At 34.3% G+C, this 14,433-nt stretch overlaps 1 protein-coding gene across 1 annotated transcript in view; it reads right to left on the bottom strand.

The window, feature by feature from the left end:
• Positions 1-14,433, bottom strand: part of MACROD2 (MACRO domain containing 2) — a 1,889,795-nt gene that overhangs the window by 65,836 nt on the left and 1,809,526 nt on the right. Inside the window, exons 15-16 of the mRNA XM_023536764.1 lie at positions 5,031-5,108; positions 4,459-4,569 (exon numbers count right to left, since the gene is read on the bottom strand). Of these exons, the coding sequence (XP_023392532.1) occupies positions 4,459-4,569; positions 5,031-5,108 (189 nt within the window). The remainder of the gene's footprint in view (positions 1-4,458; positions 4,570-5,030; positions 5,109-14,433) is intronic.

Raw genomic sequence — 14,433 nt, 5'->3', positions numbered from 1 at the left:
TTTTAATTATTTTATAAAAATGCAATATCATAAAGTACACAAAAATAATAGAGATCAAACAACCAAAAACAAATAGAGAATCTATATATTCTTATGATGACCATTCAGCCCCAGCTTATAGCCCAATCAAAACAAACCAAAGTTTAATCAACTCCAACTTTCACAGTAATAACTACTTAGATTTCCTCTATCATTTTGCCACTTATGCACATCTTTCTAAATATTATAGTTATTTTTCCTGCTTTTTAAAGTTGACATAAATAAATTATAAAATATATGCTTTTGTACCTTTTTTAGTTTAACATTATGTTTGTGAGACTCATCTATGGTTTTGCCTGTAATTATAGTTTGTAGTTTCTGATGAAGCATCTTCTTTGCCCTTATATTTGTTCCTCTGTATGTAATTTGTCTTTTTCCTCCCATTGTGAAATTTTTCTCTTTATCACTGGTGTTTGGTAAGTTGATTATGATGTGTTTAGATATAATTTTCTTTCTTTTTCTTTTTTTTTTTTGTGTGCTTCAGGGTCATAGAATTTCTTGGATATTTAGCTTCATAGTTTTCATGAAATTTTTGAAAAAAGTCAGCCATTATTACTTCAATTTTTTTCTGTTGCCCTTCCATCCACCTTCTTTCAGAGATTTCAATTCATGTATATTGGAATTGGAATTACCTTTGGAAATTTTCAACGTCTCACTGATGCTCTTTTCTTTCCTTCAGTCATTTATTCTCTCTGTGTTTCAGTTTGGATAGTTTTTATTGCTACATCTTCAAATTCACTAATCTTTTCTTCTGCAGTGTTGAATCTGCCATTATTCCTATCATCATCCCAGAGACTGTTTCATCCCAGAGACTGTTTTTCATCTCTAGAAATTCAATTTAGGTCTTTTTATATCTTCCATGTCTCTAATTAACATGGACAATACTTCTTTTAGCTTCTGGAAGATGTGGAATACACTTACAATAATTTTTAACATGATTTTCATACTGTTACTCCATTTATGCCATTTCTGGATTGATTTCTATCAAATGATTATTTTCTTCTATTGGTCATACTTTCGTGCTTCTTATAAAGAATTGGGAAGAGTCTAGAATTTTACTCAACTTGCAAATTAGCAAGTTAGCTAGCCAAAATTCCATGTATACTGACAGAAGACATGACTCTCAGGCCAGGAAGAACAGTTTATTATCAGAGCAATAGCAGTAGCCAGAGTACTTGTGCCTGTTCCAAGCTGCAGTTTCCATAGGGTGACCAAGTGATACCTGCATGCCCAGTGGGTTGTATTACAGAGGATGAACCTTGATCTTAGAGAATTTGAGTCTTTTATAATGGACAATAAGCATGTCTGCTTTTTAATTTTGTGTGTGTATATGTGTAGGGGAACTATTCTTATCTTCCAAGACTGTAAACAGCCTGTTCTTTTCTCCAGAGGTAGAGAGTTTCTCTGTCTTGCAAGATTGCTCACTATGCAAACAGCCTTGGAAAGATTGGCTAAAACAAAGGCAGTCAGGGCCTCTGATTGTAAAATATGCAGAAACACAAGAGATGCATGGAAATTTGTCTTCAAGTACATCTTTTTATGACCTAAAATTTTGTCAATTACTCTGATGGGTATGAGATATATTTATATTTCTATAAATATTTTTGAGATGCATTCTTGGATCAGTTAAATTATTCAGAGTTTGATATTTTCAAGTCTTGCTTTTAAGCTGAATTGGGGAGGACAAGAGCAGCATTCAATATATTGCTAGTTTTGTTCCACTACTGTGGCAAAATCCTTCTAAGCCTGCTATGAATGTTTAGGTTTTTCAGTCTGGCATATGAAAATAGGCACTGCTCCCAGCCCTGTGTAAGCTCCAGGTATAATTTCTTCAAATTCTTTAGTGTTCTTTACCCAGCCTCTCATGCATGCACTGGTAATTTCCCCTAACACATGCACTAATCAGTACTCAGCTGAAGACTTGTAAGATTCCCTCTATTGATCTCTAGAGCATTCCCTTGGTGGAGCTTTCTCCTTTCCAGGACTCTGTCTTGAAAAAAACTAGATACTTTGGCCTTCCAATTGTCTCAGCTCTGTCTCCTCAAATCAGGGAGTCTGTTGGACTCTGCCTGTGTTACTCCTCTCTGCACTTTGGCCTAGAAGTTTCTCCAAGCATTCAGCTGGTACAACCACAGGGCTCATCTCATTTCCTGACATTTTTTGAGACCTACCAAATCTTAATATTAATTGGTGTTTTTATTCTCCATGTAAAATGGAAAAGCATTAGCACACTTAAATTTAATTTACCTCATCCCAGTAAGTGCCATTATTGTAATATATTTTAAGTCTAAGTATATCTTAACTCCCACAGTACATAATTATCAGTATAATAATCATTGATTTTTGTTATCGATATCCATTTAGACTTTTCAATAATTACCATTTACCTTGTTTTTAATTCCTTTCATCTTTGACATTCTATCTGGGATCAGTATCCTCCTACCAGAAGAACATCAGAACTCTTTGGTGATGAACTCTTTTTTTTTTTTTTTTGGTCTGAAATGTCCTTAATTAAACTTTATTCTTGAAATATACATTTTCCCTGGGATTAAAATAGGTTGGCAGCTATTCTCTTGTATTGTCTTTTTGTTTCCATCATATCTATTGAAAAGTCAGCTGTCAGTCTAATTGTTTAAAGATTGTTCTTTGGATGTTCTGTTTGTGTTCGGCTTTCAGCAGTTTTACTATGATGGGCCTAGTTGTGAATTAATTTTGTTTGGAGTTCAAAGGACTTTTGGAACACATGATCTGATATCCTTCATTACTCTAGGAAATTTCTTATCACATTTTCTTCAAATATAGTTTCTGCCCAATTTCTTCTCTTCTTTCTGTCTGGAATTTAAATTACATAGGTGATAAACTTTGTCATTTTATCGTCCATGTCTTTTCCCTTTCTTTAGCGTTTGCCAGCCTTTGTTTCTCTACTATTTTTATTTTGGATATAGTCTTCTGACATAACATCTATTCACAAATTCTCTTTCATCTGTGTCTAATATGCTGTTAAACCATAAATCCATTCTCTGAATTCTTCATTCAATTGTGGTATCTTTTACTTTTAGACTTTCCCCACCCCCTTTTTTGTTTTGAATTTTCAGTTCTCAGCTAAAAATTTCAATCTTGCCTTTATTCCCTTATACATACTTTTCATGTTTTATATTTCATATTTATAACTCTAATATTTTCAGCCCATATGGGCTTACCATTCTTGACTATTTGTTTGTTTTACAGGTTACCTTGTTTCCTCATTTATTCTGTTTTTTGTTTTCTGGGGGATTTTTTTGTATATGTATGCTGGAAATTATATTTAACAAATTGTTTATTTAATGATTTGAAACCTACAACACTTTTTTCATCTAATAAATATTTTACATTTGCTTTTCTTTGGTGCCTGGAATCTGGGTTGGTTATAATTTAATTGGGGATTGAGATGATCCAAAGTTGGGCAACAGTCTTTCAGAAGGCTGATCTACTGCTGATTTAATTCCTCCTTCTAGAGCACATGCCTATGAGGTTTCAAACAGCACACAGGATTTACTAAGATTTACCCTTTTGAGCAATGGGATTCAAGATACCTTTTGAAGAATCAGCAAATGCCCTAAAGTAAGAACAGTTTCAGATTCTGAACTCACATCTCTGTATATCCATTTTCTTCCATAAGATAGACTGACAATTCTCTATCTTGTTAGCTGTCTGATGCCTTTAAACAGACTCTTTCTCTCTGTGTCTCTGTCTTTGTCTCTGTCTGTCTCTGTCTCTGCTTCTCTTTCTCTCTCTCCATCTATCATCTGTCTATCTGACTATCTTTCTATCCCTCTATCCCTCTATCTATCTATCTATCTATCTATCTATCTATCTATCTATCTATCTATCTATCTATCTATCTAATTTATCTATCTATCATCTACCTATCTATTTACCTATCATTTATATATATTTTTTGTCTAAGTTATCTAGTCTTCAGTGAGAGTAATGGTCTAATTTATTTAAACTTTCATCACTGAGGGAAAAAGTGTCTCCTCTTTCTTTTTCATTTTTAAATGACATATACCACAATTTTCAAAGGTAAAGCAAACATTTAAGATATTACAGTACTATTTGAAATAATTATTTCAGTATTTTTATACATTTATTACATAGTCCTATCCAACTCTGCCTTTCTCATATTGAATTTTTCTTTCCTTTCTATATTTATTGTTTTTGCACAGACCTTCTATAAGTTTATTCAGAAAGGATACTTGGTGGCATATTTTCTAAATCTTTGTATTCCTGAGAAAATATTACTCTTGAATTCAGGCATGAATAACTTCACTAAATATAGAAACTGTGTCCTTTAGAGTTCTGGAAATGTTACTCCATTTTCTTCTAGTATTTAGAGTTTTGGAAGAAGAAAGCTAAGGGTAATCTCATTTTGCTTGTAACCTGAATTTGACATTCCTGTTCGCTTTAAAAGCCTTTCTTTATCATCGGTCTTCAGAAATTCCATGAGGCTTTGTAGTTTCCTGTTTTCATTTGAGTTTTCATTATCTTTGCCTATAAATATAATGTGTATTTTTGTGTTTTGGATGGAGAAACTGGTTTGCATTAGGAAAACTTTGTTTTTTCCTGTTATATTTCTAAAGATGCTTCATTTCTGTTTGTTCTAGTCTCTCTTCTTTGTATTCCAAGTATGTGTGGATTTAATCTCCTGGACCTATTCTCTCTCTGTCTCACATTTATTATCATCGTTTTCATTTCATTTCAGTAGTTGTAAACCCAATGCCCATAGAGTTCAGGCAGGAATAAAAAGAAATAAAGCCAGCCTAGTAAAAATGTAATGAGTGATGAGGACCATGCCCTATCTAAATGTGGCAGCTACCAATCACCTAGTATTCAGCATTAATAAAATATTACCAAATTCCAATTTTCCCAGAAAATTTAAAACTCAAGTTTTTAAAAAATATAATATTCTTCAGCAGAAAAAAAAAAAACTGGAAAAGTATCTTATCACTTACCATTGGGATGATCTTGGTCACATACAGGATGATCGGTTACCTCACTGTCTTTTGTAATATTGTCATCTTTTGCAGAATCTGACACAACAGACAAGCAAAACCTCTAGTAAGCATTTTTACCAGGAAATAGAGCATCTTCCACCACTAACATGATAGATTTATATTTGGGGGATAGAATTTATCATTTTTTAAATACCATTAAAATACTTAAATAATTTCATTAATAAATAGGCTTTTCTTGAAGGACTGCACAAGATGTCTATACAAAATTTGCAAGGTAAATATGATAGAGATTTCGTTGGTACATCTTTTTGCAACAAAGAAGAAAATTAAAGCAGGCTTTATGCATCAATGGAAGTCATAGCAGAATTGTGCAAAAAGATATGAAAGGAAGGCAGAATAAAGAAGATTAAAGTAATATCTAATTTTAGTGTTCCTAATGCTTTCAGTACTGTAGTTGTTCATATGTAGGAGCCTTAAGTCCTTGAAAAGCTGGATGTGGAACTTTGTTCATCTTCCTCATAAACTGTACCAATAGAACAATAGCAAAGGGGAATGTAAAACTTCTGTTCTGTGCAATTTCATCTTCTTCCTTGTATAGCACAGTTAAACGTGGGATCAGCATAAATTCATCTTTTTTTGGTCACATGAGGTACTTTACAGTGACTAAAAGGTTTCCAATGAGTATGGACTCTTGCAAAGCTAGAAAGGGTTCATTGTTGGATGTTTGAGGACTTTCTGGAGGCTCCTTAAAAAGCCATCATAAAGAGCATGTGAATAGGTCAGCAGAAAGACAAAAAATCGGTCTTGCATTTTTTTTTTAAAATATTTATTAGGGGTCAACTCTACGCCAGACACTGTTCTTGGGGATTCAGTAGTTATCAAAGTGACAAATCTCTGCCTTCATAGAGGTTACAATCTAGTGGATATTTTTCATGCAGCTAAAAGGGTGATAATCCAAAGATATTTCAAAACTATGAGCTAATCTTGTATGTATGTGGACATGAAGAAAGCTGAGGATGGTAGAATGACACCTCTTTTACCTACAAATGGATTCTCTACTGAGTTTATTTTGCTTAGTTGCATTTTAATTCCCTAACAGAGCTGACTTAGGTGGAATCTAAAACAAATCATTCTTTCTTTGTTTTCCTTTCCCTTTTCTCTCTCTTCCTCCTCAAACTAAGAGATAGCTTTAAACAACATAGTTTGGAATATTATGAGAAAGTTTGTTTCTCTAACCTGCCACAAGCAACATTTGATGGACAAGTGAGAAACCTGGGTAGTTAATATATGATTCCAATTTAATAACCAGTGAAGCAAGTATACACCCAAAGTGTATGGTTTTAATTAACTGCAAATAATTCCCCCAAGGCAAATGTTTAATTATCTGCTCAGCTTCTTATTTATTTCTGAGACTTACAATAAGTTTCAAAGTCCAAATTTGGAAGCAAAACTAAACATGGACACATTCTCCAAACTGTTATGTCACTCATGTCAAATTGTTTTAAACCAGCTCCCGTTAAAATATGCTTTTTTTAATTTTGAATATAACATGTGGTTTAAAAAATATCTTTTGATTACTTTTTTTTCCCTACATTAACACTAAAATTGAATGATGACTGAAAAAGGTACTATATGAATCAGGCTAACCTTTAATTTTAAAGTGTTTTAGCTTTACTTGCTTATAGAAATGGTATCATTCAATATGTAGTCGTGTGTATATTTTGCACACAGTTAAAATTTATTCATTTATACTCTATTCACGTTTTCTAACTTACACAAACATTATGTTTTATGCACCAAATATTGCAGAAGAAATGTCTTTTAAAAAGTGATTTATATTGAGTTTACAAGTTTATGGTCTAATGATTCACATAAGATGGGTGCGAGTACTTGAAAAATTGATCAATAGACTGCACCCGTTTTGTCATCAAATCCATGTCTTTAGCAAATTAATTGACTCTTTAACTTCAATTTCCTTGAGGAGTTGTTGTAACATTCCTAAGGCACCTTTTGACTTAATGTGCTCTAATTTATACACTGTGTTTCACTGAATCCAAGACACCATTGTTACTTGCACTATTATTTTGTGTAGTATTAGAAAAAAAAAAGTGACCAAATGAACTGTAACACACTATCAATTCTAAAAATGTGACCTCATTTTAGAAATAAAATAATGAAAGACTACGCATTCTAGAAATATGATGTTTCAGTATATTCTATGTGCACAGAAATATACATCTTTAAGTGATGACAGGATTTCATATCAATGTAATCCATCACCAAAGCCACAAGTTCATTTTGTCTTGTATGTGAGCCTCTTCTCCAGAAATGGTTCCACATTCATACACCTACTGTATGTACAGTAATAAAGCAGGATAGAAAGTATGAACTAATGACAGCATCCACAGATAACCAGGTAGCTATGGAAGATTGTTACCACTGCAGTTTTTCTATTAAAAGGTCTATTTGAATTTCTAGTCTCATGAACTTTGGTTAGACTGGATTAAATCTTGAAAGTTTTAAATCATGGGTCCTATTACACTACACTTGGTTGCAGGGTTGGGATAATAGTGAGGCTTTTCTGCTTAGAAGGTGAAGAAAACTGTACTGTATATGTATATAAAATTATTATTCTTAATAACAAAGAGATAAAATATATCCAGTAGATATGGTCACTAAAGGAGCTTATTTCTATGTAAGTCCTGTAAAAGATCATAAAAATTTGGTTGTATATACTAAATTCTTGCAGCACCTTGGATTCACATTTTATTTAATTCTAAAGATTATCATGTGGTAATGTTAAAAACACGTAAGAGTTATCACCTAATTCTGAGATTCAGTCAATGTTATTTTAATAGTACAGAACTGGAATTAAATTTATATGTAGATTCTGACTTTCAAAATCTTTAAGGTCAATGTCCTATCAGAGAATTTTTTAAAATGCAAATATTAAATTCAAAGCCAAAGTTCTAAAGATAGGTTATCTTTTAAGATTAACAAGAATTAAAAAAATCTTTTACAAATTAAAAAAATATCATATAGAAAGTTGAGAAGGTTTAAAAAGATATTTTAAATAGATTAAAATAAAAAAAAAATAAAATAGAAATTCCAAAAAGGTCATTTTTAATGCAGTCAATTATACATGTCTACACAGAATTGTACTTGTATAGATTACAACTTTGATGATTAATGATGAAGCCACTGAAATTTTAATAAACATATCTAAACTATAAATCAAAATAAATGCTATTGCTTTTTAAAATGTCCCAATGAAAGTTCTTAACTGTAAGGGATCTCTGAATATACTCCAGGTGTCCATGAACACTTTTGAACCAATATGCAAAATATGTGCATATATTTATTAATATGTTCATTTTTGTGCATATATTTATTAATATGTTCCTGGGAGGAGGTAGCTTTTATCATATTCTCATAGGGACCCGTGATCCCAACAAAATTAAAAATAACCATAGATATTTATACCCTAATGCCAGTGATACTGGCGTCTTGCAAAAGGTTTTTTTGGACTATTATTGAGAAATTAGCTACAGAACTTAATGCCCACTCCATCAATTCATTGATGGTGGCAAGTATTGGGTTCCTGAGTTAAATTTGGTGTGAGGAAATAGCCAAAAAAATATGGTAATGTGTTATTAATAAGTGAAGAAGATAATCCATCGGGCAAAAACACTTTGCATCAAAATTAGAGGTGGCAATAAAGTAAAAAAAAAGAAATGTATAGATGTTTAACTATCTTTGAAGCCATTTTCAAGCTAGGAGGTATACAAAATCCATCTAGTAAGAGAGGTAGCCCCCAATGACCATTGAGAGTAGCAGCACAAGGTCATTTTGATGTAAAAGTTCTAATGGGTCTAAACAAAATAAATGCTATGTACAAACATCTACACATCAAATATTTTTGCTCTGTAACATGTAAACATCCATACACAAGTACCTTAGCTTGACACAAAAGTTGCACAGAAATACATTCACTTGGATTTCCTTTGATTCTTGTAAATGGATTCGATTATACCAAGCAAAATATTTATCCTGGTCTGCTCATTTAAATTGCTGGCTTATTTATTATGTGAAGCAATTAGATTAAAGTAGTTTTTCTTTTATCTGAAAAGCGTGCTTATCAATAATAAACTGGAGTCTTCACAGCTGATTACGGTCTCATCAAACCTCTGCAGTGACTATTCCTCTACATAGAAAAAATATATCCAGCAGTGTGTTCTCACAGTATTCAGGTGGCCATGATCTGAACTGTGCTTGGTCCAGTGGAGCTGGATATACAAGGCTGAACTATATTTACCTAAATAGGAACTGGGTCCATAGGACAGGACATTGCCCTGAGCGTTGGGAAGCCCAATGAGCTATGGCAGTCATTTGTCTCCATTATACTCTCATTAACCATCATTAAAAAGTGGCCAATCACTTCCAGAGTTATTGAATCTGGGCACTAACAGTCTTCGAGACACAGTTGGAAAACTAACATCATGCACCACTACCTTTGTTTCTGTTAAAACACACATTTCAAATTCTGAATAGTGAACTTATATAAACCAGCTCGTTCTTCCCTTGGAGGTGATATTTTTCTGCAGGTTGTTATTGAAAATACAAGCAAATAAGAGAATCAATCATGATGGGATAGATACTGGCTTGGGGCTGGGATTCTAGATTTACAACTACTAGAGTCATTAACTCTAGGAATGCCTATTCCCTTTACATAATCTCAGTTTCTGCACCTAAGAACTGAGGATGTTGAGCTAGATAATCTCTCTCAAATACCTTACAATGCTAATCTGCTGATTTGCTGAAATTGTCTTTTTGTTCTGGACTTCTTGCAAACATTCCCTGTAACACTTCTCTGTAAACATTCCCATGCTTCCCTCATTATCTGCCTAAGTTGGACAGTTCTCACTCTGAGACTTTTCTTACCTATTTATAAAATAAAGGTTAATAGTAGGGGGAGTAGTGCCATGTGATGTCAGTACCACATTGACCATAGTTAAGTCTGCTATTTGATGAAGAATCATCAAAATGTAAAACAGAACAGCTGGATATGAAGCTGGGCTGGACCATGATGGAAAAAGAAATGCTTAATTACCTTTTCCATCAAGTTAATTTTTCCCCTTTGGCCAAGTAAACAAAGGCAAATCTGCTCTTGTTTTGGTCGTCTGTGACCTGCTATCCTTGTCCTTCAACCTTCTGATTCCTTTCTATTCTTTCCTCCCTCTGCCTTGCTAAGCCTAGCACCACCATAAGCTCTCTTGACATTATTTAAAAAAAAAAAAAAAAAAATCTGACTAGGCCACAGGCATGAAAAATAGCTATGGATGTAAATATAATCTGACTTGGAATTCTATTAAAAGTCTATCTATAAAACAGGGATAATGCAAATGTTTTATTTACACTTTGGTATAATTACATCTGGTTACAAAAAGTTTTTGTGACTGTACTTCTGAGGGAACTTCCCCGAAAGAGAAATGATGAGTGCTTTTTTGCCCTAACTCTGCACAGGGTCACAGCCTAGCAGCTGGCCACTATTTCTCAGTTATTTTATTTCATGGAGTAATCGAAGAAGCAGACAATGTCTGTCTCCAGATTCATAAATGCTTCAATTTCTGAGCTCAGGATGTTTCCAGACAGAGGCCTGGAGAGTGTGGCTGAGGTGCCAGGACCTCATATTCCTACAGTCCTCAAGGCAGGAGTCATAACCCACCTTGTCAGAGCAAGAGTTAAGTTTCTTTTACCAAATTGTGTAAAGAGACACATTGGGATACTAAGATAAGCACAGGCCTTTTTGTGGGAATCATTCATTTTACCTGAACTTCAAAGACCTGGATTAACTATTTGTTCCTCACACCTAGATGGATCCACAAATCTGCATAAATGAAAACGAATGTGTTTACTTTTTTATGTTTTTTTTCTTCAACTTTCCCACATGTTATTGAATATAATTCTATAATTTTGATGGCTTCCCAGTGGTTCATTATGTGGATCTACCACAAGCTATTTTACTATGGCCTCTTTTATCGTACATTCAAATTAAATCCAATTTTCAGCCATTCTAAATAATCCCATGTTGTTGTTGAATTGGGTGTCCCAGGCTGGATTAACTCTCTTTCTCTCAATTCTTCTCAGCCCACTCCCATCTCTGAGATCTAAAGAGGACAGATCTCTCCAGAGCTAGAGTAGCTAGAATAGAAACAGCTTATGTCAGCTAGGCCTAATAGCAGACAGCACCCCACTCATATCCCATTGGACTACCCCTGAGACAGGAGCAGGTGGTTTTAGGAGATGAGCTGATTTCCGAGACTTTGAAGGCATTCTTGTCCCAGATGGGCCAGAAATACCTAGTAGCTATATTCAACTCCTGATACCCCAAAAGATTCAGGAGATGAAACCCCATTTCCTCATCTCTCAGGGAAACAGTTCTGAATACACACTAAGGAAAGGCATCTCAGTTCCCCGCATCAGTAACCTGCTTGTTAATGTACTTCCCTTCCAGGCCTCAATTCCTTATCCCTCATCTGTGCTTCCTGGGATTACTTTCTAAATAAACCAGTTGCATCCACAGTCTTGTCTCAGGATTTCCTTTTTGAAAACTGAAACTAATACAGTCAAGATAGTCACTAACCTGTCTCCTGCTATTTGGTAGCAAAAATTTCAATGTTCACCCTACTCTCCTGATGTGACTAGCTCTCTTATACCACCCAGCCTTTCATTAGGAAACGTTTGGAAAAGTGCCTGCTGCCTGATTAGGGAAACTTGGAAAAAGAGGTTCCCATGTTTTACATCATATAATCTTGAAAGCCGGATCACAGACGATTGATGAGGGATGGACCCTGGGCAGTCATCTATAGGTTGGCCAACAGACATTACGGTGGCCAGCTTATCATGAGAGCTCACCAAGGAGAGAACAAATATTCTGTTATGATGAAAGGAATCCATCAATTCCTTTGTCTTGGAGTGTTTGGCAGTAACTTCTACAAAAAAAAAGTTTTAAAGCGCAGTGAAAGGCAGAGAGTCACTGAAAGTGAAGGGAGGAACACAGCCATCGATGGGGTAGAACAAAGAAGCATAAAGAGTTACTTGGTAACATTTTAAGAGTAGAAAGAGGAAAAGAAAGTGGTGAAAGTCTTGGATACTTCTTAAATGGATGACTATTAGAGTTTCTAGAGGAACTGCTAGAACTGCAGTTGCCTCCCAAAGAAATGATCCAGTTCTTGAGACTAATGAAATGGTGGTTCCTTTACTCTCTGACTTTTCTACCAACTGAGGTGACCTTAATATGTGTCACTTTCACATAACTCAAGAGTTTGACTCACTTTGTGGTTTTTGCAAGTTAATTATCTAATTTTAATGTGTACATATACTTTAAACATTTTCAGAATATTATTTTTCTTTTTCTCTACAAATATATTTAAAAGTATGGCATTATTTGAGATCCACTCTTTAAAAAAACACTCACATTTTTAGTCATTTCAAATATATAACACCTCATGAACCTTGTACACAGATTGAAAGTACTGGACCAAGAAAGTTAGAAAAAGTTAAAGAGGGGAACAGTCTGGTCATGTAGAATAAAACAAGTTCAGTAAACCTCATTTTCAAAAATGACCCTGGTAGAAAAAAAAATCAGGTGACATCTGGTATTACAAGAAATGGGGTGTATAGAGGCATTTGTATGATAAGGGCAATGTTTTGCCTCATAAACTGAGAAAACTGTATTTAAAAAATACTGCAAAATTCTATTTTATAAGGACCTTGGGAAGGAAGACTTTCTTAAAAGTGTTATTTTCTATTTCTAGGAAGATTCTATTTTAATCCACTACTATATTATACTGTTTAATTATTAAGTTATAGAAATCATTATTATAGATTTTCCGAATTCCATAACTTATGATATTAGTCTGCTCAGGCTACCATAACAAAATACCAGAGATGGGATGACTTAAACAACAGAAATTTGTTTATCCATAGTTCTGGAGAAGTTCAAGATTGAGGTACAGCTGATTCAGTTTCTGGTGGGGGTCTTTTTCCTGGCTTGCAGAAGGAAGCCTTCTTGTTGTGTCCTCACCTGGCATTTCCTCAGTGTGTATGTGTGGAGAGACAGAAATCGAGATCTCTCTTGCTTCCTCTTCTTAATAAGGTCGCTAATCCCATCATGAGGGCCCCACCCTCAGGACCTATTCTAACCCAAATTAATTCCCAAAGGCTCCACCTCCAAATACCATCAATTGGCTATGTTTCAACATATGAAATTTGTTTGTGTTTGGGTAGAAAAACATTTTGTCTCTAACACTGACATATGCATTTGTGCACATGGCTATTTGGATGATTTATTTAACCTCTGAATGTTAGCTATTCAAGCTGGTATTTCTGCTGCATATCAGAACATAATCTCAACATGGATTTGGAAATGGAATCTTCCCTGAATTCAAGGTTCCCTTTCCTCATTCCGATTTTCTTAAATCAATTTTTATCAACCCTTAATCTGCATCGAGTAGTCAGTGTTTGAATAGTAATGATAAAGAAGTGATAAGAGAATCTGGGATAATATTCTAAATGCTTGATAATTGGCATTAATGTTGGCCAATCAGAATGGAGTTCCAAAATGACCACCTTGTTCTTTCATCATTCTCAGGGGAGCATTTCATTCTTCTGGGACTTGAAACTGGCCCTGTCTTTTGGGACTTTTTAAAATGTAGATCTCCTTGGCAAGATCCTGCTTTAGGCCATTTTACTGTAAATACTTAATAATCAATTTCAAGAGATAGGTCTGAAAACAGCTGAAGACAAGAAAAGGATAACACAGCAGAGCCCAAGAGGGAGGGAAGGACCTTACTTAAATAGAAGACACAGAGAGCATAAACGCAGCTCATGCTCATCCTCTAATCCTGAGGAGTACTAAATGGAGCCACCTTAAGGGGAGGCCTTAAGGTGTAAGAGGGGCAACTGAGAGAGAGAGAGAGAGGGCTGCCAAACTGTAGTGTATGTTATTTACATTATTAAACACTATTCTAAAAAGTTGCAATCATAATATTTGTAAAAAAAACGTTCAATTCTTAACTTTTCATTGAAGATAAACATATACAAAGAAAAGGAAAGCTAAAACATTTAATTTATTAATCAAAGCCCATCTGTGTGCATTTATTTTCTATAACTAACTCAACTTTCATTTAAAGTAGGATTTCTAAAATTTCATAAGAGTACAGTGTGATGAATTATCACAAATTGAACAATCCTGTATAAGCAGCATCAGCTCAAGAAACAACACATCTAGCATCCTGGAAGCCCTGCTCATCCTCCCTTGCAGGCATTACTCTCTTCAAAATCATCCCTCTGACTTTCAACAGCATATACCAGTTGTTCTTGTTTTCAGAATTTATAT

This window comes from Pteropus vampyrus, unplaced genomic scaffold (genome assembly GCF_000151845.1).
Source record: "Pteropus vampyrus isolate Shadow unplaced genomic scaffold, Pvam_2.0 Scaffold7, whole genome shotgun sequence".
Lineage (NCBI taxonomy): Eukaryota > Metazoa > Chordata > Mammalia > Chiroptera > Pteropodidae > Pteropus > Pteropus vampyrus.
The sequence above is the reverse complement of the archived record's forward strand: the minus strand, read 5'-3'. Positions and strand labels throughout refer to the sequence as shown.